Source organism: Cicer arietinum, chromosome 4 (assembly GCF_000331145.2).
Source record: "Cicer arietinum cultivar CDC Frontier isolate Library 1 chromosome 4, Cicar.CDCFrontier_v2.0, whole genome shotgun sequence".
Lineage (NCBI taxonomy): Eukaryota > Viridiplantae > Streptophyta > Magnoliopsida > Fabales > Fabaceae > Cicer > Cicer arietinum.
This window is the reverse complement of record NC_021163.2, coordinates 2,551,684-2,565,141: the sequence shown is the minus strand read 5'-3', so window position 1 is coordinate 2,565,141 and position 13,458 is coordinate 2,551,684. Positions and strand designations below refer to the sequence as shown.

The window sequence follows — 13,458 nt, the reverse complement described above, 5'->3', positions numbered from 1 at the left end:
GAGTTTATCTTCTTCGGTATTCGGAGAAGGATCTGCGTCATCCACGATTAGATATCCATCGAATCACAGATATTACAATTGCAGTTATGACCATGATGGTGATGAGGATGAAATAGCATATGAAGAATCTGATATTGATGAATTTGATGATGGATATGATTGGGATGATGATGAAGATGATGGTGGTAGTGATGAAAGTTTAGAGAATTATAGGGATGAAAACACTAAACAGAAAGGGTTGCCAAATTTATGCTATCCTTTTGTGGATGAAGATGGAATGAAGAATCAGAAGTCATTTGATCTGAATGATGCTGAGCTGAAATCGAATTCGAGTGGACGAGACAGAAGCATGTCGGTTCTGAGTCCGGTAGAGAATCTTAGTCAGTGGAAAGCAATAAAAGCAAAAGTTACATCAAGTAAACACAGGAGAAAGGAAAATGTTCCATCAGAGCAAAGTACAAGCATGCTGCCCTTAGTCACCGGAGCAAGCTCGAAGTTCTTACATTGCGATTTGGAATCAAATGCTCTTCAGTCCAAACCTTTGTTGCAAGAAGTTGCAGTTGATGCCAGTCTTTCAAACTGGTTGATTTCTCCTAGTTATAATGTTTCAACTACAATTCGTTGTCAATGACGCAGTCAAGTGATTTGAAGAAACAGAAACTTAGAAAATATTAATTGGTGGAGGATTTTGCACATGAATGAACAATATAATGCATCAGATTTTGATGCTTCTGTTGATTATTCATTTAGCAAAAAGTCGGTTGGGATGATTTGATTGTATGTTTGTCTAACTAATTCTTGTCCTGTAATTGTTTTGTTGGGATGATTTGATTGTATGTGTGTCTAACTAATTCTTGTCCTGTAATTGTATTGTTTTTGGTTTGTGAAATGGTTGGTTATGCTGTGATCAATGGAATGTGTATTTGTTGTTGCTGATTATTTCTTCGTGTTGCAGCTATGCAATTTGAGTGTTCTTAAATCTCATGCTCACATTGTTTACAAAAGTCATCTTAAAGGACATTCTACAAGGCAATGTTTGAATCAGTTGAAAGTGGTTTTTGACTTTTTGTGTACACAATATATGCAACATAGGTTGTTGATATATGGAAAATATAACTAACTGTATACAAACTCTAGGAATAGAACAGACGCAAGCTAATTCTGCATATTGAGTAACTAGGAAAATAAAAGGAAAAAAGACAGGTAAATCTTTCATTTGCAACATAAACAAAGCAATTGAATGTTTAATACTTAGAGAAGCATGAAAATGCTCTTTTAGTTTTAATACATGGAAGTTTGCTCCTATCAGCACTGTCCAAATCAAATTTGATGGATATCATGTGTTTTGTTCGATCTGCATAAAGATCTTGCAGGAGTCCTCCACCTTAAGAAATTGTGTCAAAAAACCCGGTTGGATGAACTACATCCAAATAATGGCAAACACATGGAGTTATCTCAGCTATTGGGGAGTTAGTCCAAAACCATTATATTTACATTATTGAGCACATACAAGAATCATCGTCCTCCGAGTCACTATCATCACTGCATACACAATTGGGCGACCAAATGTGAGATAATTATGGATATTAATCAATCGGCTCTAAAAATGTCTAATTTAGAAGAATATGTGCGCTCAAAGAACTACTAAATATGCAAAATAAACAATTTGCATACAAATTTTATAGCAGAAAACATAGATGTACAAAATGATGCAATCCAACCTGATCAGTTCCTCCTCATTCCTAATTCAACTTGCCATTCAGACAGACTAGAAGGTTGTGCGAGCCTACTTATGATGTTTCTCAAAAACACTGGATTTGAATTCTCTAAATTCCAAAATCACTTAATTTCCAGCTTTTAGGCAAATCCCAAGGTTTTTTTGGGTCTTAACTGCACCCTACAAATTTTACTCAAAATCCTCTCTTAATAGCTAAATGCAGCAGGATCTTCAAGGATTTTGGGATTTAGAGTATTCAAATCCCAGAAACTCATCTTCACACTCTAACTAGAAATTCCCTTGGACAAGAATCACAGTTTGGATTTCAGATACTAGTATATATCATGATGTAATGAATGCAGAAATATTAGACATTATAGTTCTGTATATTTGATCAATTTAATGCAGAATAGTAGCTTATTTACCAAAGATTCCATATGCAAAATTAACATAACAACATATCACAACAAAAATTTAACCAAAAGATACAGCTTCTAATAACAGTTGATTAATACAACTAAACTGAACCAGCACACACACAATTAAATTTTCAGGCATAGCATGTAAAAAAAGATTGAAACAATTATGTGGTAGTAATTAAACTGACAAAAAGTTAGCACTTAGACTAGTTACCTTAGTTCATATTCCAAAACCTCAACAAGCTTGTTTCCAATTGCATCATTCCACTGCACTCTCCTACATGACTTATCCAAGTTTCTTGATATTCCTCCACTTTTGGGGAGTGGCAACAAATAATTGGAATCACTATAATTATTTCGATTTACATGATCTTCAACTTTTCTACAATCTAAAGAAGCCACAACCACCACAGGCTTGTTTACACAACCATTAGTATCCTTGTTGGACACAGTTTCCATCAACAACAAAGAAGAAGAAAAATTCAACAGAAAATTCAAGAAAATCTAGGAACTTGGAAGAAACTCATTTGACCCATTTGTAATAAAATCACAACCCAACTCTTGAATTCCTCCAAAAAACAAAATTTTGGAGGAAACAAAACATGGGTTCGAAACAGAGAAAAAAACAGGGGAAACAGAATGAATATGAAACTAAAAGTTGCTTTAAAGGTTTAACCCAATCTAGAAGATAGAAAAACAGTGAGAGAATGAGAGAGAGAGAAAAAGAGAGAAATTTGTATGGTTGCAAAGTGAAAACAATCCAGAACCAGAATCTGAATTGATTCACGTAGAGTATCACACGGTTAAGACTTTAGAACATAATATAAATAACTTTCTGCAATTTAAGAAGGGAAAATAAAATTCACCGCACGATCTAAATTGAAGGATCAAACAAAGATTTTTGATAGAATACAAGAAATGATGATGCGCGTTTACTTTTGTTTTTGTTATGAGAGGAGTGTGGGGTTAAATTCCTTTTCTTGTCACTAATTAATGTGTAGTTGTTGTTTCAAAGTCAATTTCGTGAATGTTTGTCTTGTCAATTTAACAAGAAAAATGGTTTTTTTTTCTTAATTACAAAAAATCAACTTTCCGTACAATATAAACTATGATTTAATAAAACATGACTACATTTAATGTTGATGTAAAGAAATTTGTACACTGTAAAGTAATTACAAAAGTTATATTATTAAAAATACTTTTAGAGTTATATATATATATAATTAATTATGATATATTGTTTATGTAAAATAATGTATAAAAGTTAAATTCAATAAAATTAAATCATTGTTTGATTTAATGAATTTTTGTTTTTGTATGAACTAATAAAGTTGAATTCAAATCCAAGATCTCTAGTTGATTCATGTAAAAAAAAATTCATTAAATTTTAGCTTGTTTTTTTTTGGTAAATGTATAAAATTATTTTCTGAATTAAAAAGATATACACTATGAGTAAATATAAAATTATGTTACACTAACATGTAATAAAAATTTATTATTTATCATACCATCTTATTTTCGTAATGATATTCTAATATCTCAATAAATAATAATGTAAAATTAATTTTTATTGTCGCTATATGTACATTAAACACTTTCACATTATATAAATTAAATAATTTGTCCTTTACAAATTTTGTGATACAGATTATTTTATAATTTATATTAATTTTAAAAATCAAATTTCCAAATTTTTAAAAGTGTGGATATCAAATAAATGATGCAAAAGTTCAAAACTTAAATGATTATTCGTATATTTTTTTAGGAATATAAATTAATAATTAACTATAGAATTTGTTTTAAAAAATAAATATAGAGATCTAAAATTAAAATAATTAATTTTCTATTATAAACATCAATATAAATATTTTGCCAAGAATGAATAATAAATATTTTTTAATAATAATATTTATTATAAATAATATTATATTTTAAAATTATTTGATGGTTTATGATAATCTTAGTTTGATGTGTAATATAGTATTAGAGTTCGATAAATAGTTTAATTTTTTTTAAAGAATAAATAAATGAGAATCTTTACTCAAAAGAAAATTGAAAATCTTATTAGAATTAATTATTACGAATACTTTTTATAAACTCCAACTAATGGGTCCAACTTATTTTTATCCGCTCGACCATCTAATGAAAATCTAATTTAGAAGCTATGTAAAAAAAAAATGAAAATCTAATTTAGAAGCTATGTGAAAAAAAAAAACAAAATCTAGAAGACTCTTATGTGTAATTGTTTATGGAGAGAAAATAAGAAAAGAGAAATAAGTAAGAGAGAATTTGAAAAGAAATAAATAAAAAATAGAGTTGATTTAATGTGTTCATTGATATAAGAGAAATATAGAAAAAAATAAGAGGAAGGAAATGTTGATTATTTGTAAAAGTACTAAAATATCCTGAATTAAAACAATTGCTCATCAAATTCAATTCAATTTTATTTACATTTAAATTCATTTAACTATTTTATTGAATTGCTTAATTTGTTTTTTCAATTAATTTAATTTATTTAGTATTATTATTTTTAAGTTTGATTTAGATATTAATTAAGATAATTTAATTTCTAATTCCTATTTAATTAATTACCTTACATTTTAAAAAAATAGTTTATACAACCGAGACGAACGCCAACACCAAAATCAAAGTTGTATTTGGTCACTCAAATTTTCGTTACTTCACCTTGTCCATTTATATATTCATATAATAAAAAAAAAAAACTTGTATTTATCTTAGAACCGTTTAGATTTGTCTCGTAAAAAAAAACCTAAATTGTGGTACTTTTTATTTATTTAAATGGTGCCAGCACCACCTACATGTGTCTCTCTTTTCTCAGAGACCCACCAAGACATCAATTGTATTTAAAATGACAATGTTAAGTGTGACAAGAAATTAGTTAGAAGACAGGGTATAGTGGGAATACCACACAAAAATTGTTTCCCTTTGCTCCAATCAAAAGAAATATCCAACTTCTTCTCTTACTCTCTCTTCTCTCTTTCTCTTTTATCTATTTCTTGCTTACCAAACACACCATTAATGAAAATGTATATTTACCCCATAAAAAATTGAAGCATTCATGAAATGTAATTATCTTTACAAAGTTAGAACTTGACATCTTACTATATATTTTTTTATATAAGAGAAATATTACTATACACTCATAAATAATTACGAGGTCTCATATTCGAATTTAATATTAATATTTATTAATTAAAATAAAATTTTCCATCTTTCTACATTTAATAATTTTATTTTCCTGTTTTCATTAATTTTTATAAAATTTAAACAAACCAAACTTTTATTAATAAAGTAAATAATAACCATTTTACCACTATCTTAGAAATTCTATATCTTAGGATTATAAATCTAAACTTTTACCATTAAGTTATTTCCTGCCAATTAAGAGATGCTTTACTGTAGAATTAAATTGGATTCCCTCATGATTGACCAATGTATTAAAAAATAAAGATAGAGAATTAATGGCTGAAATCGAAAAAATGGGCTCATATTTTTTTCAAACATGAGAGAATTTTCTCTCACGTAGAACACGTCAATTTTCAAGCAATTTTGTAATGCAAATAATTCATAAGCTTCCATTTAGGTTCGTTATTATTTCTCCTAATTGTCAAATATGTTATTCCAATGAAACAACAAAGGAATCCGTTTCTAGTATTTATTGTGACAAAATTTATTGAATTTTTATATATTTTATATGATTTTCTTAAATTCATAATTTTTTAAAATTTGTTATAACCATAAAAAGTATATTTTTTAATTAGATATCATATAAAAAATAATTCAGAAAATACACCCAAATTATTTCTATTCATTGGTCAATTAGTTCCGGCTGAAAATTATTGCCAAACTAGTCCTTAATTAATTATTAGTTTATCAGCCTCCTCTATAGTCCAAATCTTATGACCTCAAATTCGTTTTTCTTTATAAATATATATAATGAAATTTAATTGATTTATAAAGAAGATATGTCCCTAATTTTATGAGCATTTTTTATGTACATGATAGCATAGATATATGAAATGATATAAAATTAAATAAAAATAAAATAAAATAATAATAAGATAAATATTACCATGTCTTATATTAGATAAATACATTGTAATTAAGAAAATAATAATATTTTATTTTGTTATATATTTGATACACGTCTCTTAATGATAAAATATAATATATATGTATATATATATTATATTTAAATAATAAAATTATTATTGTAAATAATTATATATTAATATTTTTTTTAAATTAACTTATTATATTTTATATATTATATAATAAAAATTAAATAAATCATAAAATAATTTTATATTTAAAATTATTTATTAATACTACTAAATAAATAATTTAATTTAAAAAAAATATAAATAATTAAGTAGTTATATTTTATTTATTAGAATATAAATAAAAATATGATTATATATATATTAATAAAAGCTCACAGTTTTTTGAAGTGATAATATTAATAGTTGATTTAATTATTATAAATTCACTAAATCACTTTAAAAAAATGTGACAGATAAATTTAAAAAGACGGAGCAGATGAATACAGAACCGACATAACATAAAAAAGAATATAGAAAAGTGAATAAAATGAAATGTGGATTCCATTTGACATAATATAACAAGCATCACCTCCTAATCCTAAGTTGACACAACAATGTGCATGTACGCCACGTAACTTGTCTATCATTGCTGGCTCTTTCTACTTTCTCCATCTATTTTTCTCTCTCTCTCTCTCTGCCCCTCACCTTTTATATAATATATAAGAATGAATGAGCAAGCTTAATTAGAGCAACAAATTAATATCAAAATGGCTGTGGAGATTGAAAGGGAATCACTCATAACTGAGGCTCATAATGCACCTGTTACTTCTCAGAGAAGGGTTAGAAGTGACTTGGAAACTACTATTCCAAAGCCATGTAAGTTTCAATTCAATTCATTCCATTTTCTTAATATATATATAAGACTACTAACTAATTAGTGTTTGTTTTGATGTGACTTGGTAAGACATGGCTAGAGCATTAACAGCTCCTGATACAACACACCCAGATGGAACAACAGGACACAATCACCACAACTTGACTGTTCTTCAACAGCATTGTGCTTTCTTTGATCAAGATGGCAATGGAATCGTTTACCCTTGGGAAACTTATATGGGTATATATATCTATTTTTATTATTTTATTATTATTTTCTAATCCAATTCAATACTAGTATTCTTGATCTTAATTTGGACTTTTTCAGGGATGCGTGCTCTTGGATTTAATGTCATTGCATCATTTATTATGGCTATTGGTATCAATCTTGCAATGAGTTATCCCACTCTGCCTGTGAGTTTTTTTTTTCTTCTGTTAGTTCAACTAAAAATATAATTTTGTTAGACTGAATATATTATGAATAAAGTAACATTTGGATTAATGTTGATTTTGACAGCACTGGTATCCTTCACTCCTATTTCCTATCTACATACACAACATGCATAAAGCAAAACATGGGAGTGACTCTGGAGTCTATGACACAGAAGGACGGTCAGTGTTCAATGATACTTTCAAATGCATTGATTAAATTAGTTTGATTATGAAACTCATAGACATTTATTTGTCTTTTAAATAAATGAAACAATAGATATGTACCAGCAAATCTTGAAAACATATTTAGCAAGTATGCTCACACAGTACCTGACAAGCTGAAACTTGGAGAGATATGGAACATGACTGAGGGAAATAGAAATGTATTTGATCCATTTGGCTGGTAAAAATATATATTGAGTTTGTTGAATAGTTAATTATATGGTCCAATTGAATTGGTGACATAATTAATTATATTTGAATGTTTGATTTGCAGGGCTGCAGCTAAATTTGAATGGGGGGTTCTGTATCTTCTAGCTAGGGATGAAGATGGTTTTCTGTCTAAAGAAGCTGTCAGAAGATGCTATGATGGAAGCTTATTTGAATACTGTGCAAAAAAGAATGCTGCTAATAAAGAGGCCAAAATGGGTTGAAAATGAATCATATCAATTATTGTGAGTGTAAGGCATACATATATTTTAGTGGTGTGAACTGTGATGTAACAAAATAAAGAGGATTTATTAGGAACTTGAGGTCTGGATTGACCAATGTAATTAAGTGTCTCAATAATGCACTAGTACCATATGACTGTTCTTGTATATGTTCATGTAAGGTAAATTAATACTGTTTGGTTTTTTTTATAATATTCAGATTATTGTTTTGATGGAAAATTAAGTTAAATTTAATTTATGTGCAAGAGAAAAAAATGCAAAGCAATAATAGCCCACACAAAAAAGCATGGAACTACTCATGGTTTTTTTTATTATTGCTTTTTTTTTCTTCCTTATATCATCAATTTTTCATATTTGTTACATTATTTTATTTATTTTTTATTCAAGATGTATATTAGATGTATGAGTGTATGTGGTTGATATACCTTTACTTGGCAAGCGTCTCAAAAATTTTGAGCTTCCTAAAGATTTTTGCCATTGGATTTGACTTTTGAAGACTTTTTTTAAAGAAAATTAAGTTTTTTTTGTTTGGTTGAGTTGTCACAGTTTAGTTCTGAATGTTTTGTATCATCGTCATAGATGTACATGACAATTGATTTTTTTTAAATTGCATTAGAGATTGCATTCTATTCCATCGAATGTATGCATCAGAGATTTTAACTCTTTTTCGTTGTTGGAATTTAGTGGGTGTGGAGAGTTAGAAATTCTATTTGTATTGCTAAATAATCTTTTTGATCTTCAAGTTTATTTCAATTGTTAACTCTCTAAACTTGACGTGATTCTATGAAGAGGTTACAATTTTTAATGTCGATGATATCGCTAGTGGGAACGTTGGTGTTGTTGGTTTTGGTGACTTGGTGAGATGTGAAAATATAATTGAATAATTGATTTTCATATAGTCACTTTAGCTATAATAATAATTTTCATAGTGAATTATTAACTATTTTGTATGAGTTTCGAATTGAGTAAAAATTGGAATGTGCCAAGAAAGAAATCAATGCCTGTTTTTTTTTACAAAAAAGAATCTTCTTAGTTTAACTCGATATAGATTACTTGCATATGTTCTCTTTACTTGCATATGTTCTGAGAATCTCTTTCGTTAGAGAATAGTTGTTTATCAATTTTTTTTTCTGTTACAACAAATAAAAGAAACCACCTCATGAGTTTTTCATAAAAAGAAGTTGTCTTCCAGTAAAATATAAACTTAATCTTATAAAACTCTCCTTTTCAAAATCTTCTAAAAATTAACTCTCTCCTTTTCAAAAATCTTCTAAAAATTAACTCGCAAATATACTTTTAATTATTAATTTGTATTTTAATATTTAACTTTTATTTAGTGCAAATAAAATTTTTATTTTTATAAAATTTTAACATTTTATTTTTAGTCTTTATAATAAAAATTATTTTTTTAATCTCTACAAAATTATCATTATTTTTTTAATCTCTACAAAATTATCATATAAGTCATTTTAGTACATATGAAGACATACTAATTAACTTTCAATAATTTTATATTTTTTATATGTTTATAACATAATAAAAAAATTCTCTTATAAGATTTAAAACTTTATTAAGATTAAATATTAACTATTTAAACGTCTTCAACTCAAAGCAAAAATATAGATATAAAATTAAATTTTAAATTATTTTTTATAGAGAGAATTTTTATAATTTTATAACCATGACTGAAAAAATTCGTTCATAAAAACTATAATTTAGAAGAAAAAAACACTGAATCAAACTCATAATAAAATAAACAATTGGTAAAAACTATCTAAACACACGACCAAATGAAAGCAACAATGTATTTTTTTGTATTTGGCTCTAGAGGTAAACTCAAATTTTAATTCTTTTTAAAAAATACACAAATGTTATTTATTTATTTATATTTAGATTTAATTGCAGTTTTGATTTATTTATTTTATTTATTTCACAAAATTGATCATTCTATTTTAAAAGTAGATAATTTTTATCATCTTTTAAATTTTTAAATTAAACAATAACAATTTGATATATTTAAAATAATGCACCATCTCATGATATATAACTCATCTAAATATATTAATTATTAATATATTATTAATTAAATTATAAAAATAAAAAAATTATAAAGTCAAAAATTAAATTTTTATAGATTTTATTGCGCCTTCATAAGTGTTCATCGTTATAATACTGTATTACATATTATATTATTTAAATTATATCAGACCACTTTATTATAATTAAAATAGCATAATAAAATATCAAAAATTGTCAGATTTTACCAAAAAGAAAGAACCAAATTTTATAAATTGATAAAAATAAAATGATTAAAAATAAAATTAGCCTTATATATATAAACTTTGGAAAAAAATAAAAGCTTTTTCTTACTAAAAAAAATGAAAGAATTATATTTGATTGGGCAGTGTGGGTAGGGTTTACACAAACCTCTTTTTTTGTTTTAAGTTTTAACACCCAATCCAATTCTATTCAATTCTTTCAAAAAAACAAAATCCCTAATCTCTCTCTCGGTACTATCGTTCCTCTCAGGCAACCGATTCCTGCAAAAAAAGGTACTTTTTCTTCTCTCATTTTAAGATGAAAACGGATATAGAACTGCTTTTGATTCATTCCATTTTTTACTTTTCAATTACATTACATGAGCTTGAGTTGTATATTGCTGCTTCATTTATTCTCTACTTAGTCGTACATTCATCAATGCATGCAATTCAACTACGAATAAATGGTTGAAATGTTAAATTGAGATGTGGGGTGTCATTCCTTGGAGAGATGGACTTTAGTTTGGTAAATTTTGGAAATTTCTTCGACTATCTGTTTGGTTGTTTGGTAATGAAAATTGATTTTGTTTAAAAGTGAGTTTTTAAGGCTAACAATCAATTATGGAGGCAAAAGTTCCAATTTGTGGCTGGCAAATTTAATTCTTTTCGAACATATCTAAACAAGTTAAAATCAATTCTGCAACTCTAGAATCAATTATTTTGTTATCTAAGCAATATCATAAATCTTCATTTAGAGATGCAACATTTTGCACCATGTTTAACTTGGAAGGAAAATTCGGATTTTTAGAAATAAATCATCATGTAAATGTGGGATTATTCTGTTTGTACCTATTTTTTTTATTCACATCTTTAAATAATTTTGTGTAAATAGGTTTGTACTGATTTATAGGGAAGAGACTTGAATTTGATGTTCGTAAAGGCATTGTTGTCAAATAGTGGCGCCATAGCACTATAGTATAACGGTTTTTGATGAATCAGCTACGCAATCCTAGTTTGCTATTAGGACAATAGCGACCACTATTCCAGTTTCTGATAGCTGAAATAGTGGGAATGGTGGAAAAAAATAGAATATTTGGTTTCTTTACTTTTTTTGAAATAATAAAACTAAATTTTTTGCATGAGTGCTAAACATGGTCTATTTCTATGATAGAAAAACTAAAGAATTGGTGAGTATTATTCCTATATTCACTGTAATATGTATACCTTTCAATATATAAGCTATGATATGACTCCATTCCCTTTTTTATTTGTATGCAGCATGCTTTTTTTTATATATAATTTACTTATTTCAACCTCTATGCGGCCTCCGCTAGCATGCTGGATCCTCTACTATTCTATGTTCTTCCCAAAAGCGTGCTAATCCCTATGTTGTGCGGAGCTGAGCATCTTCTTTGAACGCTATCCGCTATTTCCCATAGCGGATTTTTGGTGTTTCTCTATTTTCCGCAATCCGCTATTGATAACACTGAATAAGGGTAGGAAGTTTGAGAATGAAACATTTGATTCAATAGCTAGCTATTCTGAACCAATGTTCTATAGAAACCTATGAAGATAGTAGATTAATTCTAAAGGACCAGTAAATCAATTAGCCACATTTTTAACTTTCGATAAGATATTTATCTTGTTTCACCAACCGTCGCATTACTCTGTTGAAAATCTAGAAATGAATAATGGAACATTGGTGTTCCATTCCGTTATTTTGGCAAAAGATTTTACAACTAGTCATTGTTGCGTGATGATAATGCACCTTTTTCTTAATTAGTGTTTTGAAAATGGGCTTGCGTGGACCACTTCCATTTGTTTTTTCAGCTTCCATAATTTGCGGAATTCCCCTCCCCTGATTTTTCTCATCTCGAGCACTTGTTATTAGATAGATTAGGAACAACAATTAAAAGCAGAAAAGCCCCAACCTTTATACCCTTTAGTTTCTATTACGAGCAAGGTTGGCTTGTGAGTGAGGCTGAGGGGAAGGGGGAGCAATTGTGAGGGACATTTCCCTAAAGGCTCATCATTATGCTTTCATTATAGAAAGATTTTCAGTCTTATAAATTCTCACCATTAAACAAGATAGTAGATTAATTATGTGGGTTGGTTCACATGATTTGGTTAACCATGCACAGCCCTATCTAGAATCAAATTTATTTTATCCAAAAGTCAAAATAAACATTTGTTTTGTTAGTCTTGATTTACAAATCAACATTGAAAATTTCTAATTGGTTGTTTCTTTTGTTGAATGGGTGTGCAGCAGCGTAATAATTAGAAAAAAGAGCAGTTGAAGTTGTGTCGTATCAGAGATGGGGGAAATTTGGTGGTCACTTTTGGGGGCTGCAATCCCTGTGGTTGTCGCAGGACAAGCTTTTAGATTGAAGAAAAAGCATGCCGAAGAGCAGAAGTTGAAGAGTGCAAGAGGAAGAGAGAGGAGTTCCGATGAAATTTTCGTTTGTGAAAGGGTCTGCACTTCAAAAAGGATGTTGAAAAAGGTTGGCTCATTCTCAAAAGATCCAATTCCTGATACTTGTGTTACTGTTTGTGGTGTGTCTGATGTTGATGCATGTGCTGATGCTTGTGCCCGCACTGTTTGTGTTAACCAACATCAAGTACCTAATTGGAATGACATATGCCTTAGGAGGTGCCAGGCTGAATGCCTTAAACTCTCTTCTCAATCTTCTTAGTAGTTAGTTGCATTTAGGCAATCAAATATGTATGTATACTGGGTTTTCTTATGATGGTCAATGTTTCGGCTCATTATTCCAACTTCAGAATCCAGATTTGTTAAAATTCTATTGAAATACAAATGGGGTTTTACTCAACTAGTTTCTAGTTCATTTTATCGATTTACTCGAGTTCTGAATGTTTGTTTTGTTTCCTGCCTTGTTGGAGCGTGAAATTTTAAAGCTTTATGTAGGATGGTGAAATTCACCATTTGCAATTTTCTTTTCTTTTTAAATTAGTCAATAACATAAAAGCACTGGTTATGATTAGAATTTAAATACTTTTTCCCTA

At 28.1% G+C, this 13,458-nt stretch overlaps 4 protein-coding genes across 5 annotated transcripts in view; 3 read left to right on the top strand and 1 right to left on the bottom strand.

Annotated features, from left to right (window-relative positions):
- Nucleotides 1–939, top strand: part of LOC101511216 (uncharacterized) — a 1,816-nt gene extending 877 nt beyond the window's left edge. The window contains exon 4 of the mRNA XM_073367933.1: nucleotides 4–939. Coding sequence (XP_073224034.1) covers nucleotides 4–631 — 628 coding nt within the window. The 3' untranslated portion in view covers nucleotides 632–939. The remainder of the gene's footprint in view (nucleotides 1–3) is intronic.
- A 246-nt stretch (nucleotides 940–1,185) lies between these two features.
- On the bottom strand, nucleotides 1,186–3,103 carry LOC101510902 (uncharacterized). The gene is made up of 2 exons (XM_004495245.4): nucleotides 2,351–3,103; nucleotides 1,186–1,542 (listed from the first exon to the last, which is right to left on the bottom strand). The coding sequence occupies exons 1-2, from the start codon at nucleotides 2,593–2,595 to the stop codon at nucleotides 1,491–1,493; spliced, it is 297 nt and encodes a 98-aa protein (XP_004495302.1). The 5' UTR covers nucleotides 2,596–3,103; the 3' UTR covers nucleotides 1,186–1,490.
- Nucleotides 3,104–6,916: 3,813 nt separating this feature from the next.
- Nucleotides 6,917–8,362, top strand: LOC101510360 (peroxygenase). The gene is made up of 6 exons (XM_004495243.4): nucleotides 6,917–7,076; nucleotides 7,165–7,314; nucleotides 7,402–7,487; nucleotides 7,591–7,685; nucleotides 7,783–7,908; nucleotides 8,002–8,362. Exons 1-6 carry the CDS (start codon nucleotides 6,968–6,970, stop codon nucleotides 8,156–8,158), a joined length of 723 nt encoding a protein of 240 aa, XP_004495300.1. The 5' UTR covers nucleotides 6,917–6,967; the 3' UTR covers nucleotides 8,159–8,362.
- A 2,205-nt stretch (nucleotides 8,363–10,567) lies between these two features.
- Nucleotides 10,568–13,265, top strand: LOC101509594 (uncharacterized protein At5g64816). Of its 2 annotated transcripts, none has more exons than XM_004495240.4 (2): nucleotides 10,568–10,728; nucleotides 12,701–13,265. In XM_004495240.4, exon 2 carries the CDS (start codon nucleotides 12,750–12,752, stop codon nucleotides 13,125–13,127), a length of 378 nt encoding a protein of 125 aa, XP_004495297.1. In that variant the 5' UTR covers nucleotides 10,568–10,728; nucleotides 12,701–12,749; the 3' UTR covers nucleotides 13,128–13,265. The 2 variants fall into 2 exon arrangements, with proteins under 2 accessions (XP_004495297.1, XP_004495298.1); XM_004495241.4 differs by having other exon boundaries at nucleotides 10,570–10,728; nucleotides 12,704–13,265.
- Nucleotides 13,266–13,458: the final 193 nt, after the last annotated feature.